The 22,296-nt window shown below is 38.8% G+C and overlaps 1 protein-coding gene across 24 annotated transcripts in view; it reads left to right on the forward strand.

Moving 5' to 3' along the window:
* slmapa (sarcolemma associated protein a) overlaps nt 1-22,174 on the forward strand; it is a 188,226-nt gene extending 166,052 nt beyond the window's left edge. For 18 of the 24 annotated variants that reach the window (XM_067998769.1, XM_067998777.1, XM_067998783.1 and 15 more), the window contains 6 exons: nt 1,576-1,650; nt 2,134-2,454; nt 11,034-11,151; nt 12,413-12,584; nt 14,437-14,571; nt 20,463-22,174. In XM_067998769.1, the coding sequence (XP_067854870.1) occupies nt 1,576-1,650; nt 2,134-2,454; nt 11,034-11,151; nt 12,413-12,584; nt 14,437-14,571; nt 20,463-20,555 (914 nt within the window). In that variant the 3' untranslated portion in view covers nt 20,556-22,174. Of the gene's footprint in view, nt 1-1,575; nt 1,651-2,133; nt 2,455-11,033; nt 11,152-12,412; nt 12,585-14,436; nt 14,572-19,487; nt 19,581-20,462 lie in introns of all 24 variants that reach the window. The other 6 variants (XM_067998770.1, XM_067998779.1, XM_067998786.1 and 3 more) reach the window with 1 other exon arrangement.
* The last annotated feature ends 122 nt before the right edge of the window (nt 22,175-22,296 follow it).

Below are 22,296 nucleotides of genomic sequence, written 5' to 3' on the forward strand. Positions count from 1 at the left end.
GTGATCCTTCGTTGCACCCCCTCCTTAGCTAAGGTGACCAAAACTGTACGCACACTCCAGGTGTGGTCTCACCTTGCTCCTACTCCCCAACCCCTTTCAATAAAGGCCAACATACCATTTCCCTTCCTAATTGCTTGCTGTACCTGCATGTTAACTTTTTGTGATTCATGTACAAGGATACCCAAATCCCTCTGAATACCAAGATTTACTTGTCTCTCACCTTTTAAAAAATATTCTGCTTTTCTATTCTTCCTACCAAAGTAGATAATTTCACATTTCCCCACATTATACTCCATCTGCCGCCTTCTCACCCACTCATGTAACCCATCTATATCCCTTTGCAGCCTGTTTGCTTCCTCCTCACAGCTTACTTTACCAACCAGCTTTCCATTGTCAGCAAACTTGGATACATTACACTCAGTCCTCTCGTCTAAGTCATTGATATAGATTGTAAATAGCTGAAGCCCAAGCATTAATACTTGCAGCACCCCACTAGTTACAACCTGCCAACCCGAAAATGACCCGTTTATTCCTACTCTCTGTTTTCTGTCCATTGACCAATCCTCAATCCGCGCTAATATATTACCCCCAATCCCATGAGCCCAACCTTGTGTAACAACCTCTTGTGTGGCACCTTATCGAATGCCTTTTGAAAATCCAAATATACTGCATTCACTGGTTCTTCCTTATCTACCCTCCTAGTTACACCCTCAAAAAACTCTAATAGATTTGTCAAACACAATTTCCTTTTCATAAAACCATGTTGACTCTGCCTAATCATATTATGATTTTCTCAGTGTCCTGTCACTACGTCCTTAATAATAGATTCTAGCATTGTCCCTACTACTGATGTCAGCTAACTGGCCTATAGTTCCCAATTTTCTCTCTCCCTCCTCTCTTGAATAGTGGGGTTACATTTGCTACCTTCCCATCCATGGGGACCGTTCTAGAATCTAGGGAATTCTGGAAGATCAAAACCAATGCCTCTACTATCTCTGCAGCCACCTTCAAAACCCTTGGGTGTAGGCCATCAGGTCCAGGGGATTTGTTGGCTTTTAGTCCCATTAATTTCTCCAGTACTTTTTCTTTACTGATCTTAATTGCTTCAAGTTCCTCACTCTCATTAGACCTTGGTTCCCCACTATTTCCAATATGTTTTTTGTGTCTTCCACTGTGAAGACAGAAACAAAATATTTATTTAACAGCTTTGCCATTTCCTTATTCCCCATTATAATTTCTCCTGTATCTGCCTCTTAAGGGACCCACGTTTACTTTCGCTAACCTCTTTTTACATAATGTAGAAGCTCTTATAGTCTGTTTTTATTTCTTGCTAGTTTACTCTCGTATTCAATTTTCTCCCTCTTTATCAATTTCTCATATATTGGAAAACAACTCTCAAATGTACCTTTCACTTTTTTAAATGATAAGGAAATGTATCCTGGCCAATTGTACTATTTACTTTAACTTGCTTTGAAGTTACTTTGCTTAAAAACAATTATAAATTAAAACAGTGCATGAAATAGTACACTTTGAACCAATCAGTTTGTCATGTAAGTTGCCCCTGTTTCTTGACAGCACTACTTGAAGAGGAAAGAAAGACAAGTAAACAACAGGCTGAGGAATCAACCAGACAGATCAAAGTGTTGCAAGGTAAAAGCTTACACAAAGCTATTTACTTGATACATGTTGACTTTGGAGGTGTTATGACAAAGCAGCACTTGACCAGCCCATAACCTTCTATGATTCTATGTTACCTTACTTTAGTGTTGGACAGACTCCACCAGGTTGGTATTAATCACCTCTCTTAATTTTATCTTTGAGAGCATCGCTTACATAATATTACTATATTTAATGCCTCTAGTTAGAAAACACAGAAAAATTTGTGGTGAAATAGCATGGTAGCAAATGGAAATCCACGTGGCACTACTGGAAAGATACTATAATACTCCTAATGAGCATTTAAAACAAATCCAAGACCCGTTGTCAATTAGAATTGGCCGTTAGCAGTTAAATTTAAAAAGTAATTGTTGAGATTTTCTATGAAAATGTATTCAGTCCTGACCAGTGAAATTTACAATTCACGAATGAACTTTCAATCAAGTGAAAATGACAATGTTTTTCTCCTGTACACAGCTCAGCTCCACGAATTACAAAAGGATATCGAGATCCTTAGGGAGGAGAAAGAGAATGAAATTGTTGAGACCCGTGATCAGTTAGCAAGTACCCAAGAGGAGATTGTGGCTTTGCGACAGACAGCAGTAGAGGCAGCAACAGACCGTGAAAGTGACATTGCCATTCTCCAAGGGGAGTTGCTGAAGGTGCATACTGAGCTTGAGCGATGGCGGCAAACTGCCTCAGACTACGAATCAGAAATCTCGAACCTTCAAACCAAGCTCCATCTTCAGACCCAGCAGCAAAAGGATAAACAGAAAGGGGAAGCAGTCCAGTTACAAGGTGAGGGGAAAGAGATTGCACTTGTGTGAATGATATTGCCAAGATGTTTTGCTGCTTTTGGTCTGCTCAGCAGCAATACATAATTTATAGTTGACTCTGATTTCCTGGTGGTAACCTCAATCTCTATACATTTACTGGATCTAGCTCAGTTATGCTGTATTGCTGGGACATTTTTACATTTTACTGTCATGTTGCTTTTTCAACAATTTGAAAATATGGCTGTACCATGATGTATTTGTGTATCCATAACCGAGCAGTATGCTTCACATTAACATTAGGAGAACAGCTCACCGCTTGAAGACCTGCCGTTCAATTAGATCATGGCTGATCTGTACGTCAACTCCATTTACCCCGCTTTGTTCCATATCCCTTGATACCTCTACCAGGGCTAATCTTTCCTAAGGTTCAGTGCCCAAAACTGAAGGCTGTGTTCCAAATGGGGTCTGACCAAGACTCTCTACAACTGAAGCATCATTTCTTCACATTTGGATTCCAACCCCTTTGAGATAAAGGCCAACATTCTATTCACCTTTTTGATTACTTTTTGCACTAGTGCGCTAACTTTTAGTGATTTGTGTACATGGACACCTAAATAAATGCCTTTGCTCCTCCACAGCCCCTAGTCTCTCACTGTTAAGAAAATATTCTGATTTGTCTTTCTTGGATCTAAAGTGCATAACCTCTCAAATAATGAAGCAGTCCGAGCCTGCATGCAGCAAGACCTGCACAACATCCAGGCTTGGGCTCATAAGTGGCAAGTAACATTCGCGCTGGACAAGTGCCAGGCAATGACCATCTCCAACAAGAGAGAGCCGAACCACCTCCCCTTGACATTCAATGGCATTACCATCGCCGAATCCCCCATCATCAACATCCTGGGGGTTACCATTGACCAGAAACTTAACTGGACCAGCCATATAAATACTGTGGCTACAAGAGCAGGTCAGAGGCTGGGTATTCAGCGGCGAGTGACTCACCTCCTGACTCCCCAAAGCCTTTCCACCATCTACAAGGTACAAGTCAGGAGTGTGATGGAATACTCTCCACTTGCCTGGATGAGTGCAGCTCCAACAACACTTAAAAAGCTCAACACCATCCAGGACAAAGCAGCCCGCTTGATTGGCACCCCATCCACCACCCTAAACATTTACTCCCTTCACCACAGGCGCACAGTGGCTGCAGTGTGTACCATCCACAGGATGCACTGCAGCAACTCGCCAAGGCTTCTTCGACAGCACCTCCCAAACCCGCGACCTCTACTACCTGGAAGGACAAGAGCAGCAGGTACATGGGAACAACACCACCTGCACTTTCCCCTCCAAGTCACACACCATCCCGACTTGGAAATATATCGCCGTTCCTTCATCGTCGCTGGGTCAAAATCCTGGAACTCCCTTCCTAACAGCACTGTGGGAGAACCTTCACCACACGGACTGCAGTGGTTCAAGAAGGCGGCTCACCACCACCTTCTCAAGGGCAATTAGGGATGGGCAATAAATGCCGGCCTCGCCAGCGACGCCCACATCCTATGAACGAATATAAAAAAAAAACTCACATTTCCCCACAATGAACTTCATCTGCCATAGTTTTGCACACTCACTTAGTCAGTCCATGTCCCTTTTGTATTCTTCCTGCTCCCATCCACACTACTTACTATACTTTGTGACATCTGCAAACTTGGATATATCACTCTCTGTTCCTTCATCCAAGGTATGTATATATGTTTGTAGTCATATTCTGCCAATCAGAGAATGAACCCATTATCCCTACTGTTGGTTTCCTACCTGCCAACCAATTACAAGGTTACCTCCAATTCAGACTTCTGGAAGACCATTTAGACAACATCCATAGACACTCCCTTATCCACCATGCTGGTGACCTCAAAAAATTGAACAAGATTTGTAGGACCTCACCATTCGCTTCACAAATACATGCTGACGCTCCTTGATCAGCTGATAATTGTCCAAGTGCTCAGTCATGCTCTCTTTGATGATAGATTCCAGTAACTTCCCCTCAATTGATGTTAAACTGACAGTACTGTAGTTACCTGGTTTCTTCCTTCTTAAATAATGGAGTGACAGTTGCTATTTTACAATCCATAGGTACAATTCCTGAATCTAGCTGTGGAAAATTATGACTAATGCAACTGCAATTTCAATACCTATTACTGTTAACACCCTGGGGTGGAAACCACCAGGTCCTGGGGGTATCAATTTTTGTCTGATTATGCTCCTGTGAAGCACCTTGGGACATTTTACTATATTTAAAAGTGCTATTATTTTCTTCATTACCCTTTTTTAAGTTGTATTAAATCCACTAAGTTCCTCCATTTGACTTATTTTTAGGTTCCTTAGTACCACTGGTATTTTGTCTTCTTCCTCCACTGTGAAAACGGATACAAAATACTCACTTAACAAGTCTGCTATTTCCTTATTATCCATTATAGTCTTGCCTGCATCCGCCTTTACTGGGCTCACATTCCCCTTTACTACTCTCTTTCTCAATATATTTATAAAAATTTTTGCTGGTGGCTTTGGCTCTTGCAATTTTTTTTTCATATTCTTTCATTGCACTTCATTATTTTCTTTGTATCCCTTTGTTGCTTTTTCTCACTCTCCCAGTCTGTTGGATTTCCACTTGCCTTGCATTTGTGTGAGCCTTTTCTTCTGGCTTGATACTGTCTATTACCTCAGTTGTTGACCATCTAATTGATTACATTTAATAGCAGGAAAGATTACCTGCCAAATTGTTGTACTCTTCATTTAAATTGCTTTATAAGGTTCCTCCTTTCCTGAGAGTATTGCTATTCAATCAACTAGTTGACTGAGGCATAGAGAAGGATATTGTTTTATTTGGAATAACCTGTGTTGACACTTTCTCTATTGATTGCATGATCGATAAGGTTTGTTGTCAAAATTACAGTCCCATTTTGTACGCATCAGTGACTATGGCATTCTTTGCAGTAAATCCACAGTTTAATATTAATAGGACATTTAGTAAATATGCAATACAGGTACAAGGGAACTGTGGTTTTAGTTCCAAGGCCAGGTTCCTGTGTTGAAGTGGCTTGAAGGAAAATATAGAGAGACTAAAAGCTAATCCTGTTTATCAAAGTAATTTCACTGAAAAAGTACAGGTCGGCCCTAAAGCACAAAGAACTGATTCAACATTAGATTTTACCCCTTTTTTGGGGGCAGGACAATTTTATTTCATCTTCCCCAGTGGCAATTTGTCAGAAATTACAGCATCTGCATTTTGATGTCTAATATACCAGCGACTCTAGAATGCCTGTCAATCACACACAGTCCCAATACAAACAATCGAAGTGTAGAAATTAATTGGTGTAATAAATTCAAGAGCTCCAACTTCAAGATGAAGGACACCAAACATAGTTAATAAAATTTGAAGAGCTGGCCAAATTTCTAAACTGAATTCCTGTGTATTTTGATTGCAAGTTACCTCTAAGAAGAAACCCCTCTGAGCAGAGAGGGAAAATTAAATTTGTAAAACCTCAGGTGCAGATGGAATTCTTACTCTTATTCGTGCAGTTCATTGTAACTTGAGCACAGCTGTTAGTAAAACACAGCTATTACTAGTGAAATTATAGTTAAAATTTAAAGAAGTTTCACGAAGTATGACAGATCTGTAGCTCTTTTCTGGCTCTCTGAATTTGACATGCAGTTTTTGCCTTTTTTTGAGACGTGCTTTTTCCCTGCCCTGTGCATCACCACCCCGTCCCTTGGTTTGAACTATTACCACTCGCCTACATGCTGAGACCTTGCTCTGATCCCTTGTTGGAACTCCTGTTCATACTTTTTGTGATTGTTTCACATAAGCATCGTATGTCAGTATCTTTATTCTTTTCAATACACTCTAGTTTCCATTTTATATTCAGTCACAGCTGCATTAATTTTTAATTGCTTATGAAAAGGTTTGTGAGCACAGTTTGAAAGTGAAATGTAGTTATTGTAGATGAAATGATCTGTGCAGATGCCTATTAAGCAAAAAAAGGGAAAGTGACTATATCTTAAAGTTAAGTTTAGATTATTAATGTAGATAAGAAGTAGCAAATAATGTACTGTTTTTTGCGCAGCACCACAGGCACTGGCAGTAACACTGTGTTATTACTAATTAATTAAGAAAGAACTTGCATTTATATAACAGCTATCATGTGCTCAGAACATCCCAAGTGCTGCATAGATAATGAAGTACTTTTTGCAATGTGGCAGTGTTGTTGTATAGGTAAACGCCAACAACCAATTTGTGCACAGCGAGGTGCTACAAACAGTAATGAGATAAATGACCAGTTAATCTGTTTTGGTGATGTTGGTTGAGGGATAAATGTTCGCCAGGACACCAGGAGATTTCAACTGCTTTTCTTCGAATAGCGCCATGGGATCTTCTCTGTTCACCTGAACACGCAGATAGGTGTTAATTGTATCAATGTGATTTATATCAATTAGTGTTAATTGTATTCGGGTGGTGTGTATCAATTGGGGCTCTCTTGTATCCATATATATATATCTGGGGTGTGGGGTAGGTAATGTGGAACTCTGTGAATAAAGCTGGGAAGCAACTGAAGCCCAGGCTCCAGTATTCTATCTTTCACCACCAGCTTGTAACAATAGGACTTTGGTTTAATGTCATGCAAAAGACAACACCTCCAATGATGAAGCACTCCCTCGGTATTGCACTGAAGTGTCAACCTGGATTATGCGCTGAAGTTGTGAGGTGGCAATTAAACCCACAACTTTACACAATAGTATACTCATTTAGAATTCACAAAGATTCTCGATTCATTAGATTTATTTTCGGCCTTTTTGGAGTAATTTTAATGTAGGAGCACAATTCGTATTGGAATTTTTGCTTCTGTATATGGAGCAGTGCAAAATAAAATCTGTCATATATATAACCAAGGAAACAGCATTTTTAATGCATTAGGATGAAGAAAAATAATCTGTCTTGGTATTAGGTGCTTGTTTTTGCACCAAAATATCATTGTTGCCTTATGGGTCCAGCAATTTGAGTCATCTCTAATCTGATTGGGTTTGGCACATTAAGCAAAACAGAGGGTTGAGTGGTGACCACTTGATATGATCCAGAAACAGATAATGTGCTGGACATAAAACAGAGTTTATTTCTGTCATTTGCAAAAATATATCTTTTCTGTAGAGCTTCTTGCACAATTTGGTCATTGGATTTTCTAGGGTCACGGTTTTGTCCCGACAACACATCCTCGTAAAATGGAACAAAAACATTGTAACCTTAAAACTGCAATGTCCCATAATTATTTTGCACCAAATTTGTCAAGTGTTGATAGGAGCTGAAAATAATTACCACTGAGGAAGATGGCCTGCTTTATGTTATGCATTTTTCCCATGGGGTTTATGTACTCATATTTCTGACCCCTGCTATGCACGCTTGAGTTCTGACTTTGCAATTGGTTCGTGGTATAAAATCACAAACCATGTTGCCCCTCCTACCCCCGTCAGCCAGCTGCCGCTTTCCGAAATGGGCGAGCAGATTACCGGCAGCATTCAAATGAGGCCCAGCAGTTAAAATCTGCTGAGCCTCTGCCGAAGACTCCCACGCGGGATTGCCGTCCGCTTCTGTCGGGAGTTAAAATCAGCCCTATGGCATTCCCGCTGGTGCAGTCAGATATAAGTTGTCCATTGCAATTGTCTGTATGTTATGGCACTTTGAGAAAGGAGGGAGAAAATGTTGTGCACTCCGCAGTGGCTGTGTTCAATAGGGTGTTCCTAATGATTTCATTCGACAACTTCCGGCGGCCATGTTGGATTTCATGCTGCCTTTCTGATCACCTTAGCAAACTGATGCCAAACAGGATTGCTGAGGCTTTTGAACAATTTTCTTGACTTAAACGAAGATTTTGATGGGATGTGATTTTTCTTAATATAAAAAAAGTAAATAATTGTCATTGTGTGGTGTTTCCTTGTGGTTGTAGCAGTGGAGAAGTGAGACACTGTTTTGATTCCCATCGAGTTTATAGTTGTGAGACTTCACACAATTCGCCCATTCTTTCTTGCAGACCACAAGGCTTTTCGCTTTACTCACTTTTCCACCAATTCAAGAATACAAGTGAAACATTTTATTTACCTGTTTCAGCAGTTTGTTGTGGAACCCTATGTCTTAGCCGAAGTTTAAAGACTACGTGCCCATCCAGATCACCTGCCGGGGGCTGCGTTAAAAGATTACTGACCGTTTTAGTTAGTGCTACTCAGCGCGTACACAGACTGTGAATTCTAGGAGCTAACTCGTACTTAACAGTTCCAAGTAGTTTTGTAAACACAGTAGAACCAATCAGTAACTTATTATTCTAGCATCCACCCTTTTCATACGTCAGCAAGGGGAATAATAGAGGAGACGGACTGCATCAGAGCAGTGAGTCTGCCATTTAAAACTTCCAGGCCTTTTGCATGTTATTTAGTTAAATGCCAAAGGTAACTTTTTACCTTAAAACAAAATATTCCATGCTTCTGTACTGACAAACAACAACTTGTTAATTCAACATATTTGGAAATATTGTATTTTTTTAAAGGATTAATCCTAAACATACTTTGAAGAATTCTACCTGATCTGCTTGCAAAGAGGATTTCCATGTTAGTTGTAAAAGCTGCGTCCATTAGCTATGAACGTTATATAACAAGAGTTGATTTATTAATAACAAGTTATTAAAAGGACCCCATATAGCAACATTGTGCGTGCTGTAAACTTTTTTAAACAGAAAATTACAATATATCCACTCTCCTGCCCACACGTTTGTACTCCAACATGGCGTGTCATGTGACCTGTAACATGTATTAGGAAGACTCCATAGCACTGTAGGCAGATGCCTTGACAACAGGTAAACTGCCCACTCGCGTTCTCCCTCAATCAGTTGAGGGAATAACTTATATATGAGAGAAATGGACTTTGTTAAAACGCTAGCTATGTAATGAAATGAATGACTTCACTGTTACAGAATTCAGTTCCACTTCCAAAAATGAAAAGTGACCTTGAGAATAAATTTCTATCACAAGTTACCCCTTCAATGAATTATTAGTTGACCCTGAGTTTCAGCGTTTCGCAAAGTTTTACCATTTAAGGTCTTGTCAAAATTGGCATGATTGTGTAGTTGGATGGGACTTTCATTGGTTGTATGTCATTCAACAGACATTACGGGATGGGAGGGAATCTGCCCAACAGCCATAATCTGAACCATCATGCACATGAAAATTAGTGTGAGAAAGTTTAGATCAACAGATTCTTGCCAAAATACTTGTGCAATGAGGAATATTCATTTTAGTTCATTTTTCATTTTGTTGTGTTTTGGGCATATTTGAAGTGCAATAGATTTTTGTTTGAATCCAGTTGATATGAAATCTTAATTGTTTAATAACAAGTTGTAATTTTTTTGTTTTGGACTGGTGACTTAAGTTTTCTCTCTGGCGCATACTTTAGTTGAATAACGCAGTGGACCAATAGTTTGTGTTAGCAGTTTCTGTTCCTGTAACTGAGGCCATCGTCCCACAAGGCCAGAACATTTTTAGTGTTTACATTTTGTTTTGACTCCCTCTACCAAAAAATCATGATATCACTCCTAACCAATCAGAACCAGAATGCTGTGCAGGAGAGAACATCTTGTTCAATTGGAAGAATGTTGTCTGCAGTTATGCTTGGCTAACTTCATGATAAGTCATCATTTTAAAAAATGTATTATACATGGTAAATATATTCACTTTGTTCACCTTGGGCCCAAATATTAATTTGTGAATTATTTGCAAGTCCAGAAATAGCTCTGAAGTGAAAGAAGAGGCATTGCATTTGATGTTAATGCCTGATATTTTTTGATATCTGGAACCTTGTTTCAGTTCTGTGTTGCAAATTAAAGAATTGTGATTTGTTGCTGCTTCAGTTTTTTTATGAATAATTCAGAGCTCCCATTTAAGTTAGTAGTTTATTCTATCTTAAAAAAAAAATGAGTCACCAATAGGTGAGGAAAAGCGCGCAGGTATATTGCAGCATTGGAGTTAAGTTACTGATGCTGAAAATCACTTATTCAGCCGCAGCAGTATGTGATTGTTTAATGCAAACTTTGGGGTGCTGAGCAAGTTTTACAAGGCAAATTTTGTTATCACTGGGGATGCTGAACAAGTTTTACAAGTGTAGTAGATCCTAAGTCATGAGCACCATCAGGAAATGCAAGTTCTAAGAAGAAAGAACGTGCATTCACACGGTACCTTTCACGTCCTCAGGATGTCCCAAAGCATTTCATAGGCAATGAATTACTTTTCAAATGTACTGACTGTTATGTAAGCAAATGTAGCAGCCAATTTGCGTACAACACTAATCGATTTTCTTATACCTTTATCAATGTTGTATTTTTCTTTTTCCCAATAACATCCCCCCCCCCCATATGATGAAGCAATTGTTTAACATGCAACAATCTTGAACAAAATGCTCTTTAATGTAAGGAAAAATAAAATTTTAGAATTGGAGAGACCCAGGTTCTCAAATGCTGATTGAATTTTGTGGTGCTGTCATCCTATTTTGATCTTTTTCACTTTTGTTGCTGGTAGGTAAACTGGATGAATTTCAAAAGCAGTGCAATGCTCTGCAGAATGATTGTGATTCTCTTCGACAAGAGAAAGTTACTCTGACAGAAAAACTGCAGAAGTTTGAGGAAGAGTTTCGATGGCAAGTTCCAGCAATGACTGCTTATTTATTTTTGCTGTTTACAAGACTGTGCTTTTATTTTGGTGTTTCTATTTCTGATCCATGTTAACTCTAATGATATGTCTACTAAATTGACTTGTTAAAATAAACTGACACTATTTCCCATTAACTGCTCAGATCAGGTGATGGCGCAACCTAATCATATGATTTAAGAAATTTAATTGTGCTATTGTTTAAAATTATTTATAGAACCTTTCTTGCATTTGCTGAACATGAAATATATGTTGCACAGCACACTTGTGTACTTATAGTAATCTGCAAAGAGTAGGATGCAGCTGCACTTCTAAGATTTCCCACAGTCCCAGCCAAGCTAGCTGGGGGAGATGAGGTGCAACCCTGTAGGGCATGTGAAAAATTAAACTTGGATGAGTTAACCCCCCAACCATTCCTGCATACAGTCTGTTGACGAGTCGTAAAGTGGCATTGCCAGAGGCCTGGGAATATATTGCCTCCTTTCACTCTGAAGGAATGGAATGCAAGAAATGGGAATACAAACTTAAAAGGATATTCTTTCAGTTTCCCTTCTGAACATGAAATATGTATTTATTGAGAGGCATTCTACTTGGGCAACCAAAAACTGACAGAACTCCTCACAGTACATTGTTCTGTGCCACATATTCCTACCTCTTGTTTAGCAGACTTGAAGCATAAATTATTAAATACCAGTCAGTCGCCTGTGGAGGTACTCATGGTCAGTTTATGAGGAGGCTGTAGATGAAGGAAAAGATTGGGGCGAAGTGGAGTTTGAGTGGGGAGGCGTTTACTGTGATGTTGCATCCCACCACTCTTGCCTTTCTCGGAAACCTGTCCAATCATGTCACTGCATTTATAAGATGCATTTAAGATAAAAATGCATGGAAGATTCTTTCGGCTTTGCCTCAGTTACTCCCTGTCAGAGACCATTGCATCTTTTAAGGGAAAATTGGATAAATATTTGAAGCAGAGGAAGATATAGGGCTATGAGGAGAGAGAGAATTGGATTAGTTTTGAATTGCTCTAGCAAAGTGCTGGCACATACATGATTGGCCGAATTGACTCCTTCTGTGCCAGAAACTTCTATGGTTCTATGGCTGTTGTAGGAAGTTCTGAAAAGCATGTATAACAGTTGAAACTGATATCAACCTTTTTTATGTTGTAAATGGATTATACTTTAATATGTCACTTATTTTAGAGATGAGTGGGGAAAAAATTGAACAACAATCTACCATCTATTCTGTTACAGTGCTCAGCAGCAGAGTATTAAGCTGACCAAAGATGTCAGTGGACTGGAAACTTCTCGCAAGGAGCTGGAAGTTCAGGTTGGAATGTTGAAGGAACAACGCTTACGGGAGACAAATGGACTGAGAGTACAACTTGCACAAGCTGATAATGAGACTCAGAAATTCCAGAAACAGGTAATGTAGCATATACAGAAGAACTACATTATCTATAATGTTCTTAAAAAGTGTGTGGTCTCAGAATTCCGAAGTTACAACACAGTCAGTGATCTAGGTATTGGATGGGGAATTTCCTATGCTGCTCATTTTAATCAAATATGTGCAATCCTACATCAAGTATGGGCGCAGTGGGGAAAGTTACCCAGATAAAAGTTCTGTACATGAATGGACATGGCTTAGGAAAGAAAACGTGAGTTAAAAGCACAAATTCAGCTTGGAGAATGATGTAATAGCCATTACAGAGACCTGGCTACAACTTGGGCATGATTGAGAGCTAAATATTCCAGGCTATAGGATGTTTAGAAAGGATTAGGAAAGGAGGGGAGTAGCAGTATTGATAAGACACAATTACCACAGTAGAAAGAAAGGATTTGAGTAAGGCCAGTGGAAACACTCTGGGCATAGATAAGGGACAACAAAGGTTGCAAGATTCTGGTAGGAGTTGTCTACAGACCTCCTGATAGTAGTGACGCATTGGAGGATGTATAAACATGGAGATCAACATGTAGCAAAAACAGTGTGGTCCTGATGGGAGATTTTAATTTTCACAAAGACTGGGAGAAGCAGAACAGCTCAAGTAGTAAAGGCATTGAATTTCTAGAATGTTTTCTGGAACAATATGTTTCAGAGCAAGGTTTAGTGATGAGTAACAAACCAGAATTACTCAACAATCTGATGGTAAGTAACCATAATATGATTGAATTTGGCATTGGGTTCAGAGGGAGAAGGGAGAGTCACAGACCAAGGTTTTAAATTTAAGTAAGGCAAATTTCAAAGGGATGAGAAATAAATTGACCACAGTAAACTGGGCTGAACTGTTAATGGGTAAAACTACATTTAAAAAAACATGTTAAATGTAAAAAAAAAAGGTAATGGAGAAAATATTGGGACTTAGATATACAAATCTCCAGGACCTAATGGTTTCATTCCAGGGTATTAAAAGAAATAGGTGCAGAAATGGCAGATGCATTAGTCATAATTTTCTAAAGCGCTCCAGATTCAGGAATTGTACCTTTTTGAATTGGAAAATTGCAAATCTCACTCCATTATTTATATAAGGAGGAAGGAAGAGAAAAACCATGCAACTGTAGACCTGTTAGTTTAACATCAATTGTGGATACGTTACTGGAATCTATCATCAGAGACAGAGTGACTGAGCACTTGGACAAGTATCAGCTGATCAGAGTGTGAGAATTTGTGACGGGTAGATCATGTCTGACTAATCTCGTTGAATTTTTTGAGGAGCGTGATGGATGTGGGAATATCTAGGGATGTTGTCCAAATGGACTTCCAGAAGGCATTTGATAAGGTTCTATGAAAGAGTTTAATAGCAAATATTCAGAGCACTTTAAATTACAGGTAACCTTGTGACATGGGCCAGTAATTGGTTGGGAGGTAGGAGACCGAGTTGGGATGAAGGGTTCGTTCTTTAATTGGCGGGATGTGACAAGATCCGCACTATGGGTATTTGAGTGAAATGTTGTACCCACTGAACTGCACCACAGCGTGGGTAATCACATTCAGGAGTAGAGTAATGGGAGAATGTCAGAGGGAAAACTTGGGAAAGAAAAATAAATGACTTAACTCGTAGCACAGTTCCATTTGTATAGTGCATGCAAAGACTACAGTTATGTGTTACATGAAACTAACAGCAGGTTATCAAAGATTTAAATATGTAAACTCACTGAAAATTTCTGATAAAATCATGGTACAGTTTAAAAATCTAAACCAGTACTTTCTACATATGTTCATTGTCAGTGTAGATAAAATAGTATTTGTGAAATCCATCCATAATTGATGTATGTTCTAGTATGAAGCAAATCAGACCATGTACATGGAGTTGAAGGAAAAGCTTGACAGAACTCAGAAGGAGAATGAGTCCATCACAGAAGAACTCGAAGATTGTAAAGAAAATCTGAAGCTGCTGCAACAGAAGGGAAACAATGTGAGTCTTATAAATTCATCTCTGCCTAGTGTTCTTGCAACAATTTGCTTATGTCTAGTTTCTTGTCAATTTATTTCATCTGAACAAAAACACTGTTAAGATAAGATTGTTAGATTTAAGTTTGATATGAAATCAAATCTTTACTATGTACTATTTCCAGTCACTGCTGCATAAAATATTGTAAATCATAGATCATAATTTTAATACTTTGGTTTAGACTAAATTCCCTACCCTTTTCATGCCAAAATAACTCATTAATCAAATTAGTCTTGTAATATAGCCTTTATGGCTCTGATTTAGCCAGAAATTTAAATCAAGGTGCCCTAATTGGGCCTGAGGGCATTAGGATGTAAACTGAACTGGGGTGATGGTGGCCTGTGATTTTCCTGTTGGTGAGGGGCTGCTGTATTAAATTATTTTACCTTTTCTTCCCCCATTTTTAAATTATTTTTGCTAAGCATTTCTTCTCATTTTTCACTATAATCTGAAAAATATCTTTAAAATTAACTGGAGAAAATTAAAATCTGAAAATTCTGGTCTCCACTGTCGTGTTAAACCAGGAGGAGCAGCAGCTATGTAGGTTATCAGTGATCCCTGGAACCCATGATAACTTGCCAATAGTACAGTAGAGATTAGGAGCATTGGAATGTAGAGGGCGAGAAAAGACCGTTTTGGGCCATCTGGCCAGTCCCAGTTTTTATTTACGTATATTTCTGTGTTCGCTTTAGTACAAACAAACTTAACTTCTGTAGTCTATCCTTGTAGCTCAGGTATCAGATGTCAACTATCAAACAAGTAGCCTTTTTGCTGTACCTTTTCTGGTGCTGGGAAGCCATTCCTATAAGGTGGTGACTGGAACTGCTCCATATGGGAGCAAACCAATGCTCTTTATAGACTTATGTATACCATCCTGTGATTTGCACACGTGGCAACAGTCAGTTTTTTAAGCTGACAGCATTTCAACACATATGTCATGTCAACATTTCACACCAAAATCAACATTTTTCACTGGGATTGGAAGTCATCGACATCAACTACTCAGATCATTTGGAAGGTGATGCTGGAGCCTGTCAGAACCAGATTAGTTGGAGGATGGAACTGCAATTAGTCAGACATTACTTTCCCCATTTGCTGTGCACAAACCTGAGGCAAAAAAACTAAAATAAACTGTTGTTGTCTGGAAGTCATAGGGGTAGATTTTAACTTGGAGCAGGTTTCTGGCAGCCACTCCGACGTGTTAATTTCCGCCCTCCAGCGGTAGCAGGAGGCCACCACAATTTTAACCGATGGTCGGGAAGAGAGTGCAGAGCGGCTGCTGGCAGGGAAAGATTGGGTGGCCAAGTGTCGCAGGAGGTAAGGGGTTGGGAGTTTGGGGCAGGGAAGCTGTGACTTTCCTCTTTTGTCTGCAGACCTGCTTCCCTACTCAGGCCGCAATTAAAATGGAATCAGGGTCCTACTAACGTAATAGGATCCCGATTTGCATAATCCCAGAAACGTCAGTGTCAAGGTGGTTGACTCTTAACTGTCCTATTAAGTGGCCTAGCAAATCACTCAGTTGTACCACCATCATTTCAGGGCAATTAGGAATGGGCAATAAATGACGGCCTTGCCAGCGACACTCGTATCCTGAGAATGAATTAATTTTTTTTTTAAAAGTGGAAACCAATCGTTTATGCCATTTTTCTGGGGTTTCCGCCGAAGTTAAGGCAGGTGATCGGAAGAACCACTGCAGAAATTACGGGCAGCTGTGCTTTACTTTTAAAATTAACCACTGAGATTTACAGTTAGCTCCAAATGCCAATAAATGCACCAAAATATGTCAAAAATCAAAATATTGTGATGGGGTTGCCCCCATAAAAAATAAATCTCATGCCTTCAGCATTCACATCCCCTTCAGTAATTTCTGAATCAGCACTGCTGCAAACTGCTTTGTGTACTGTATTAAAAGTGATGGAATGCTGGCTATATCTGCAGTTGGGGTTATGATGAGCCTGTATCCCACTGCACTCTTGGCTTAACTTCTGGTTTCACGTGGCATAAGCTGATATTCAAAGCTTTTTTTGGTGCCTTGTCAGCTTTTATGGTGCTGTTGGTCAGCTTTTTCTAGTTCTTAGATTGGCACATATGGATTTGTGTTCCATTGTTCTGCTTTATGCGCAACCCAAGATCCTAATATGTTTTTAACAATATGTCCACCAATACTACTCAAATCCTTTTCCTTTTACCATATCCTGTAGACTTTAACAGGTTAATGTTTGTACATATACGTGTTAATGTTTCTGTTAATAGCTGTATTGAATTCTCACTGCCAAATATCTCAACAGGAACTATCAACAGTAAAAGAATGGTATTAAATTATGTATAACTAAAACAAGTACAAATTGATATTTCTCCCAAAAAATATATTTTAGGTTGGAAATTGGTTAATGCAATATTATCCCTGTGAGCATAGATTCAAACTTCACTTAAGAAATGTAAAATGAAGGATTAGATTAAAAATTAAGTATGAAGAATTAGGCTAAAATTGTTCCTAGTAAATCTGATGTGATACCAACAGTCATCTGTCAGACCATTGGATTAATCATCCTCCTACAGACCTGTAAGAATTATTCCATATTGAGCCAATATTATGCACATTTGGTTTAAAATGATTTTCTTTTTTAACAAACGTGCTTCCTAACTAGTATTGGAAATTGGACATGGAAGAAAACACAGAATTCAGCTGAGAGTGAGAAGTTCATTTATTTGGGGTACTATGTGGGACTTACTCAACAAAGAAAGCACTACCAATCTCGTGCACACTTAGCACAATTGGTCATTGAAGCCTAATTGGACTAATATGTATCTTAGCACACTACAAAATGATTGAACATACATTCAAATCTTCATTTGAAGTTGTTCTTTAGCTTGAAAAAAATTCTAGTAATCCAGTGCTTCAAATTAAGCAGTTTAAATAAACCACACAGGAGGGCTATTTGCTCAAAAGGGCGAATTAACAGATAATTTTAAGTTGCTTAATTTGAATTAAGAGCAGTAGACTGTTTACCATTTCCTTTCCTAAATTTATATGGTGCAAATAGGATCAGGAATTGATAATCAAGATTTTGCACATAGCCTTGATTACAAATTTATATCCTCTACCTTACAGGAATAGAGGAACAGCAGAAGGCGATTCAGCCTCTTGAAGCTGTTCTGCCATTCAATTAGAGTGTGGCTGATCTGTACCTCAATGCCATTTACCCACCTTTGTTCCATGTCCCATGATACACTTGCTCAACAAAAATCTATCAATCTCAGTGCTGAAAATTTCAACTGGCCCAGCCTCCACAGCCTTTTGGGGAGAGAATTCCATATTTCCACTACCCTTTGCATGAAACAATGCTTCCCGATTTCACTCTTAAATGGCCTAGCTCCAATTTTAGGATTATGCCCTCTTCTGCAAATAGTTGATAAATGATAAATGTTAGGCAGAATACTGGGAGAACTCCCCTGCAGTTCTTCGAATAATGCCATGGGATCTTTTACGTCCACCAAGAGGGCAGATGGGGCCTCGGTTTAACATCTCATCTGAAAAACGGCACCTTTGACAGTATCATAGCACTACCTCAGTATTGGACTCAATTCTCAGCCTAGATTATGTGCTCAAATGTCTGGAATGGGCTTGAGCCCACTGCCTTCTGACTCAGGCGAGAGTGCTATCTCTGAGCCAAGGCTGACACCAAGTACAAAGTTAGGCAAGAGTTGGAATATTGTCTGCAGTTTGTGGCACCCCATAAGAGGAAGTATGGAAAAGGTGCAGTATCAATCTACAAGGATGTTACCAGAGATAAGAAGTTAGTTATGTAGACAATGGAAAAGTTGTGGCTTTCCTCTCCTCTCTCTTCACCACTCCCCCACCCACCCCCCCGCCCCCACCACCACTAGAGCTGAGAAGATTAAGGGTCGACCTGATGCAGATCTTTACACTTGTGAAAAATCATAATGAGATAAGTCGTGTTACTTGATTTGCACTGGTCAGTGATATGGTAAATGAAAGGTCATAAATTTAAGATAATCGCAAAGAATTACATGTAGAAAATTACACTGGTGCAGACTTAATCAGCAAATGGCCTGTTTCTGTGCTGAAGCATTCAATGCTAACCCAAGAAGATGTCAGTTCTGTGAGAGCCTTTTCTAGAAGACATGGGAAGCAAGAGCCACGTATCTTGAAGGGGGCTCTGATTGAGCCACCAGTGCCTGACTCGGAACAGCTTTCATGGTTTTCCAGCAATCTGCCTACATTTAAAAGACTTAGATTTATATCAGGATGTCCCAAAGCGAATAATTCAGTCAATGAAGTACTTTTGAAGTGTAGTCGTTCTGATATAGGAAACGCGGTTACATAATTTAAAAGAGAATCAGTAAGGATAACTTGCATTAATATTTTACATGGGAGTTAAAAAGTTGTGCCATCGATTTATGTTTAGAAATGTGATCTATAAGATAACAAAGTAGTTGTTTAATTCACAATTATTCAGTTGTCAACTGATGCAAGATTGTACGGCATGAATATCCTTTTCCATGTATCTCCCTAATTATAATTACTGGACAGAAAATGTGTTCGACCAATCAATAAGTATAACACTTCAGCAAAGTAAGGGCTTATCCTTGTGTATTCTCAAGAATTCAGTGAATTCTCTTCACTGCCAGTTAGATGGCTAGCCTGGGCCTGGTCTGTCGGAAAAGTGGTAAAACGTTTAAGACATTGCTTTTGCAAACTGATTTTCAAATCCATTTGAGAGAGCTGTGTTTTCTTTCACAATACATCACTTTGGCACGCTTAAATTTACATCCCACCAATATATTCCCTGAAAATCTCCACTGTGCATTCTGGTGCTTCGCACACAGTGATTGTGAATATCCCTTCCCTCCCTCAGCCTTCCACCATATTGCAACCTATCCCTGCTCTAGGCGTTGCCCTAATCCTGGCTTTCCTGTACTGGTGGTCCGGTCACCTATGGTAGATGAAGGTACACAGCTACAATATATATCTGTGTGTTTCCCTGCTAACTTGTATCCCTTCTTCACAAGATGCATGAACAGCCTTAATGCAGTTTTAACTTGCTAATCTGTATGTTGCAGGGTCTTCTACTTCTGATATAAATGATATTTTAGAGCCCATATTCCTTTTCTTTGTTTCAATGTTGAATTTTTTTAAATTGTAAAAACTGTTTTGTTGCCTATTTTGCTATGTTTTGCTCTAACATCACACTAATGCCAGTCTAGCATGTTTGTTATCTACCGAATGCTGGATAATTTTTGTTGTGTTTGTGCTGGAAAATTATAATAGTACAGCAAATTGGGGTAAAATTTGATTAAGTGCTATATGATTTAGCCCCTTGTATTTCAATGTGTTTAACTCAGAATCTTCCTGAAATGGGCTTTCAGGTGAGCAAAATTATTTAGACTAGTTGATTTATATTTAAGAGAAGTTAAGGAATAGAGAGATGGAAGAATTAAGAAGTAGGTTTACTGCATAGTGGATGTAGATTGTAAAGATAAACCCTATTTAATCATACATTTTTTCATATATTTAACTTAGCAAGTGAGACTTTAGATGATTGGTAAAAACAGTTAAGTGATTATCGTATAAACATTAAGAACTCTTCTATTGTTTGAACTGGGGTCTGCCTTGCATTAAGAAAAGTCCTAAAGTGTTTGGTCTCACTGTATGATCAGCAGATCTCCCAAGTTTTCAAAAGATGTGTGGAGACCTAATGTTAGAGTTGTGTAACTGCCGTGGAAAATCTGTACTTAAGCTTTATTTTACCCCAAACTGCTAGCCTGTATGTTCAGAAAATAATGGTTCATAAACGATAGACGTAATTTATTTTATAAATGAACCTTTTCAGGGTGGATTACTGAAGTGGATGCCAGTGATGGCCGTGCTGGTTGCTGTGACGGTGGTAGTGCTATATCCAGCGTTGAATAAGGCCTCGCCCTGAAACTGCGTGATGTCTCTCAAACTACAGAATGTCCTCCCCATTGACTTTGGCTTTCTTTTATCACTGGGCCAAGCAGATCTGTTTCCTTCCTTTTTACCTCTAACAAAAACACGGCTGTTTCAGAGTACGACAGTAGGGTCTTTGCTTGAACTGTATAAAATGTAATTGTATATAGAGGGAATAAAAATTGTGACTGGATTCTACTCTAGATAATGTTTTGTTTGCAGTTTTCCATTATTTTTTAAATCAGTACTTTGGGATTATGTAAAGAGATGTGGTGGCCTAAACTAGGCTTCTTGGTACCAAAATATTAAGAAACATGGAATTTAATTTAGTTTCACTTCTAAGTTCTGCTGCCTCCTTTGACAACAGTGGTGCAATTCCACCGACTGGTGCACGAGCTAAAAGACTGATCCTAACAGGGGCACAAATGGTTAAACTGCTGTCAGTTTAATCCACACACTCCAGCAAGAGGTTATATGGCATTTAAAAGTGGTCAAAAAAATAAATGTAATGCTATTGCAGAGCTGGAAGACAATACCTGACTTTCTTGGGACTTCAACTTCTCCCAACAATTTTTAAACCTTCAGTGTACAGTTTACTGAAGTGTTTGAAGAAACAGCATCATACATTTTTTTTAAAAGGCTACCCTTTTTTCTTTTCTTTCTATGGATGCCCAGTTCAATTAATGCTTCCCCCAGCTAAGGTAAGTGGACCACAAACCCCTTTGCAGCATCAAGTCCAAGTTCCTCTGTGCATCAGTTGGTGGAAGGTGTGCATCAATGGGTGGAAAAGACTGAATGTCTGTTTGTTTTCCCTAGTGATGGGAATGTCTATATAAGAGGCTGACTGAAACATTTCTGATATACAGTAGTAAGCACTTTGCTTACATTGACTGGGACTGGGACTCAAACCTGCAACCATAAAGCAGTGTAATGCTACTGCCTTAATCACTACATTCCCAGGACAGTCCTTCATCCGTCTTTCAGACAGCTGTCATGCTCACTATAGGAGTCACACCAGCAAGCACTTTGTTTTCAAGTGAGTTACAGGAGAAAATGGATCGTCACCTTAATTTTTTCATGAATCTTTTAGCCAAATGAGTTGGATATTGCCTTACTTTAAAACTAATTCAATTTATACATTTTCAACCACAGAATGATATGTTGGTGCAGTTGTACTATGTAATTACAAATATTGGTACAAGATTCAGTAGTCAATCAAATAAAAAAAGAACACTTTAAAATTACAGCTGGTTTAAAATATTCTTGACAATAGAAATAGGTCTTCAAGAATGTATTGAGAAATCTGCTATATAATTTATCTTAAACACGTTGAGGGTGAGTGTAGGGTTTATTAGATGTCCCTTTCATCTTGGGATTTTATTGTTTAAACAAAAGGTTGTGGGGGGAAAAACACTCGTTTATGTGGAAACAAACAAATCTGTTCTAAAGTCCATCAATCTGAGCAATTGTTTAGATGACCAATAAGCTATGATATTCCACCCCAGCTACACACACACATGCCAGTGGTCCTTGGTACCTCCTGTACATAGGTTGTTTGCAAATATTGTTCTGATATGCTGAATTGCAGAAATAAATTTTTTTAAAGTAAAATAATTGTTTTAAATCTATTTTGTAAAAAAGGTTGGAAAGTACAGTAGAATTTCTGGAGTACAAATTAAAAGTATTTGCACTAACATATGTGATGTGCATGATTTAATAAAATAAAATTTGCTCTC

Source organism: Heptranchias perlo, chromosome 17 (genome assembly GCF_035084215.1).
Source record: "Heptranchias perlo isolate sHepPer1 chromosome 17, sHepPer1.hap1, whole genome shotgun sequence".
Classification (NCBI taxonomy): Eukaryota; Metazoa; Chordata; class Chondrichthyes; order Hexanchiformes; family Hexanchidae; genus Heptranchias; species Heptranchias perlo.